This window comes from Phytophthora ramorum (genome assembly GCF_020800215.1).
Source record: "Phytophthora ramorum isolate Pr-102 chromosome Unknown Phyram_PR-102_s0007, whole genome shotgun sequence".
NCBI classification, from domain to species: Eukaryota; Oomycota; class Peronosporomycetes; order Peronosporales; family Peronosporaceae; genus Phytophthora; species Phytophthora ramorum.
Genome location: NW_027150653.1, coordinates 2,947,575 through 2,951,877, shown reverse-complemented (window position 1 = coordinate 2,951,877; position 4,303 = coordinate 2,947,575). Strand labels below are relative to the sequence as shown.

General features: G+C 58.3%; 1 protein-coding gene across 1 annotated transcript; it reads right to left on the bottom strand.

Annotated features, from left to right (window-relative positions):
* Nucleotides 1–939: 939 nt before the first annotated feature.
* On the bottom strand, nt 940–1,815 carry KRP23_8939 (uncharacterized protein; the record flags this gene model as incomplete). The annotated part of the gene is made up of 1 exon (XM_067894445.1): nt 940–1,815. One exon carries the CDS (start codon nt 1,813–1,815, stop codon nt 940–942), a length of 876 nt encoding a protein of 291 aa, XP_067743878.1.
* Between the last annotated feature and the right edge of the window lie 2,488 nt (nt 1,816–4,303).

The following is a 4,303-nucleotide window of genomic DNA, read 5'->3' as shown; positions in this document are numbered from 1 at the left end:
TTTCCAACCTTTGTGCCGCCTGTTTTAGCTCCGCATCTCGGAGGGGCCCGTTTTACGATTCGGGCCTTCAATAGGGATAGGTCACTCTAGTGCAGCTCTGGCGTGTTGGTGGCGGGCTGAAGCAGGTATGCCACTCATTTATACCGTTCAAAAACGGTAAAACGGAGGATTGTCTCTATAGCAGGGATGCAGTAGCAGAACAAACCTACTCCCTTGCTACATTTCGGACTTAATCGTTTGCTATCTCGGAGCTTGTCTCTATTTCGGACCTCCTATCTCGGGATAGAAGACCTCAAGTTTGCCACACACAAAAACGGTTGCTTAATTCGAAAGAGTGACGGTGTTACCAGTCGTCGACCGACCGTCTGGTGCTAATACTGACGGCTATACATGTAATAAAAAAATCTCTGCACATGCCCCAACTGAACGCTTTCACACGCCGAGTCTGAACGAGGACGTCACGCCATCGGTGAAGTCCACCCGACTCGGGTCCCGAGCCCGACTTCGCGATGGACGTGGCCCACCACACCGCCACTAGCACCCTCATGCAGGAAGCTGACGGTGGCTGTCGCACCGCGTGCGGTGTCACCAGCTGACGGCAGAAGTGTCTCCAATTCGGCACGCATGAGGCGAGTGCGCTCGGCGTTCATCAGCGTGTCCCTTGAGTGAAGTCCAGCCGACGTGCCAAACTTTCTCGACGGCAATTCAATTTGAAAGCGCTCACCAGCTATCCCCAGCTCGCTTTAAAACGTGTGCTCGATAATAATGACAGATGCAAGCAAGCCTCCGCACATCGGAAGACAGCAAAGAGACAAAAGTTGGGGAGGGCAATCTCTATATGACATGGGATCACCAGCAACTACACCTATCTCACACGAGTAACTTAATACGACTTCGACCTACTAGGCTAACGATACGGAGGCTTCTAACGCATCCGCCTTACACGGAACGAAACGAGCTGTGCTCGCTCGCGTACGGAGAGGATACGACGCTCTCCGAGTTGTGTTCGTCCGATACGCGGAAGTGCTGTGTGCACAGCCCTTTCCGACGAGCCTTCTTCTCGCAACCGGTCATGGAGCAGATCTTGCCGCCACCATGCTTAATGCAGAAGCCGTTGCCGCGGTCCTTCGATGAACAGCCCTCCTCTTTACACAGACGTTTGCCGCCGTGGCTGTGGCACAGGTTGTTGCGCTGCGAGACGCGCTCGCAGCCCTCGATCTTGCAGTACTTGGAGGCGCGGCTGCGGTGCGTGCCGCTGCTGGGCGAAGCCCGAGACTTGACTGGGTACAGCACTGACTGCACGGGCGAGGCGTCGGCCCACGAACGCTTCTTGCCGGGGAACGACGGGCCCATAGACGAGCTCAGGTAGGTCTGCTGCGGGGCGAACGAGGACATGCCCAGGAGAGGAGTCTGTTGCAGCGAAGTCGCCGGAAGCACGCGCTTGGTCATGTTGGGGCTGATCATAGTGCGCAGCGATGGCATGGGCGACACCGGGCTGAGCCGCTGGTGCCGCGGCGACGGGGCGGCGGACGAGGTGGGCGAGCTCGTCTGCATCTGCCTGAGCAGGCCCTCGAGCGACGGCAGCTTGGGGTTGATGCTGAGGTTGAGCGCGGGAGGCGTCGAGGGCTGGAACGACTGCACGGGCGAGTGCGCGGCTTGCTGCTGCTGCCGGCGCTGTAGCTCCTGCTGCTGCGCCTGTTCGGCCGCGGCGAAGAGCGCGAGCGGCGGGTAGTCGGACAGCGACTGCTGGCTGCGCGGTGCCGCGAAGGCGGGCGTCAGGAAGGGCCCGGAGAACGAGGCCGAAGAGGTGGTCATCGTGTGTACAATCAATCGACTGGAGGTCGGCCACTTGCCACTGGGAAGGCAAATTCTGAAATGGCACTTTGTTGCTGTCGCCGCATGGGTGTGATCGCATCGACCGCGATCGGTGCGAAATCATGGGCATGTGGATTGCGCCACTTGGCGGTAGGGATTACCTCACAGAAAGGGAGTGCGGTGCACTTGGTGTTTGTATGGCCCCGGGGATACCCTACAATTTTACCTCAAGGCGATTGCGGCACGGAATTGGTCAACCCAAATTGGGTTGACTCCCAATAGCGTGAATGCCATCCATGCTGTACTTCCCATCTCGAATGCCGACGACATCCGCTGTTGTTGCTTTCAGGGTTTTCTTCACGTGTGTCCCCGCAGGGAAATCTTGTCATTGTGACAGGGGTGGAGAAGTGGTTGGAAAAGTTGTAGAGTACTCTTCTGGGCGTAGTCGCCAGGCGAAAGCCATTGCGACACCGCGCGCAGATTACGAGCAGCTTACGACGAGCAAGGAAGAGAAGGGCACGGCGTCGAGTATGATGGCACACCACCACCTGGCCTGACTGGCTGGTGCTCTGGGATCCGATACCATCCCCAGCTCGCTCGCTCGCTCGAAGCTTGCGAGCTCCTACCGGAGCAGCACATGTAATACATGCAACACCGTTGCCGCTGGCGACAGCGCGTCCCGCATTGCAGCGTTGAACCTGCGCGCGCACTCATCCGGAGGCACGGCTGCTTTTGACACTGGCTGGCACCACGCGCGCTGGCGACTACCGGAGTCTGCCCGCGCTGTCCCACCACTGTCGGTCGGTGCGCAGCGTCTTTCGCCGCGGACGCTTCATTTCCTGCGGTGATTGCGTCGGCACCCGCGATTGCGGGGACCCGGCACAATGCCGACCAGGCGCCAGCCCGCTGTCACAGCAGCAGCGCTCGGCGGCGAATACGCCGATGCCTGCGGGCTCGGAGCTGCTGCTGTCAGCAGCCTGCTGGGCGAGCGCAGACCCGAATTCCGCCGTCTGTGCGATCGATTCAAAGCTCAGTCTTTTGTTCCGGCGCCTGCGACACGTCGACGGGGAGCGCAATCATCTGAAGTTCGGCGGCTATGCACGCAGTCATTCATTCGCCGTGATTGCGCTCCATCTTGATTGGTGCCGCAGGTACCGCGCGAAGGCACCGCACGTCCGTCCGTTTGCAGCGCCCGCGCCAGCGAAAATACCCACCAGCATGCACCAGACGCCCTGGGTCACGCCGCCGCGAAGCGCACGGGGCCTGCAATGCAGTAGAGCCGCCGCCGCCGCCGCTTACGAGCATTGCTGCAGCCGTGTATCCAGCGGCTGGCTGTGCTGCGATTGTGGCGAATGCCCAGCCAAGGACTCCCGACGATGGAGTAATCGGTTACCGCAAAGGGATATTGGTGTGCGCCACACATCGGACTATGAATCTGACTTTGTCTCGACCGTCGGCCATCGATCCCCGAGGGCTGCCGTCGAGCCTACCTCCCTCGAGTCGAGGGTGGCTGGCAAAGACCTGCTGCGGGGCCAGCCATGCCAAAGGCTGCCGCGGGGGCGGACTTGCCATGGCGATGCTATGATGGCAAAAACGAAAAAATCCGGTGGGGGGCCGGGAGATGGGCAACGCACGCACCAGATTACGTTTCGTCGGACCATCGCTAAAGTTGCGCGGGAAATGTTGCGCTAAGCGTGTGACGCCCTACGTGTGCAGATCCCGGACTTTCGTGCTTGGATCGGCTGAAGGCAAATTGCCTTCAAAGCACAGCAGCAGCTTGTTGTCGAGAACCTTCTGCACTTCGTCGGACGCCCATGCATCCACTCGTGGCATCCAGAAAATCGTGTCACTTGCGAAAGCACTTCATTTCAGATACCGACGGCAAATACATGCAGCTCGCGACCACAACAACTTGCTGTGGTGCGACCAATGTACACTGTACCTCACCTACTTTTGTCCGACTACCAGCCAGCCAAAGCATCGCCAGCGATCTACACACAGGTTACCACCGCCACGTGATCGGAAACGGGTTCGTCGGCTTGCTTTCGAGGTGACTTGTCATCCATCCTCGTTTGGCACGTGGCCAGAATGTGAACCTCCTACCGCCTCGTGTACAACGCGAGTCTTGACAACATCGATGAGAGCTAAGTCATTGTTGAGCATGTTCACCAGATGAGGAGCAACCTCGGTGGCAGTACAGGTTACATACTTGCCCGATCGATCTTCTTTTGGAGCTGGTTTCGTCACCTTCGACACGGTGCATATGTGAAACTCGGGGAATCAGCAAAGCTATTGGCCTCCCTCCGTTGTGTATTAGTCCGACGCTTGGCACAAGCATATCGTTAGAAGCACGTCTGCAGTCTGACGCAAAAGCGGAAATAACACTGGAACTCGCAGTAGTCAAATGTAGCCATATCGTCAATTTACATGCATTCCTCCCGCCTCCCAATCTTCTCGCCCAGTATCAAATCAGACTGCAAGTGCGTAA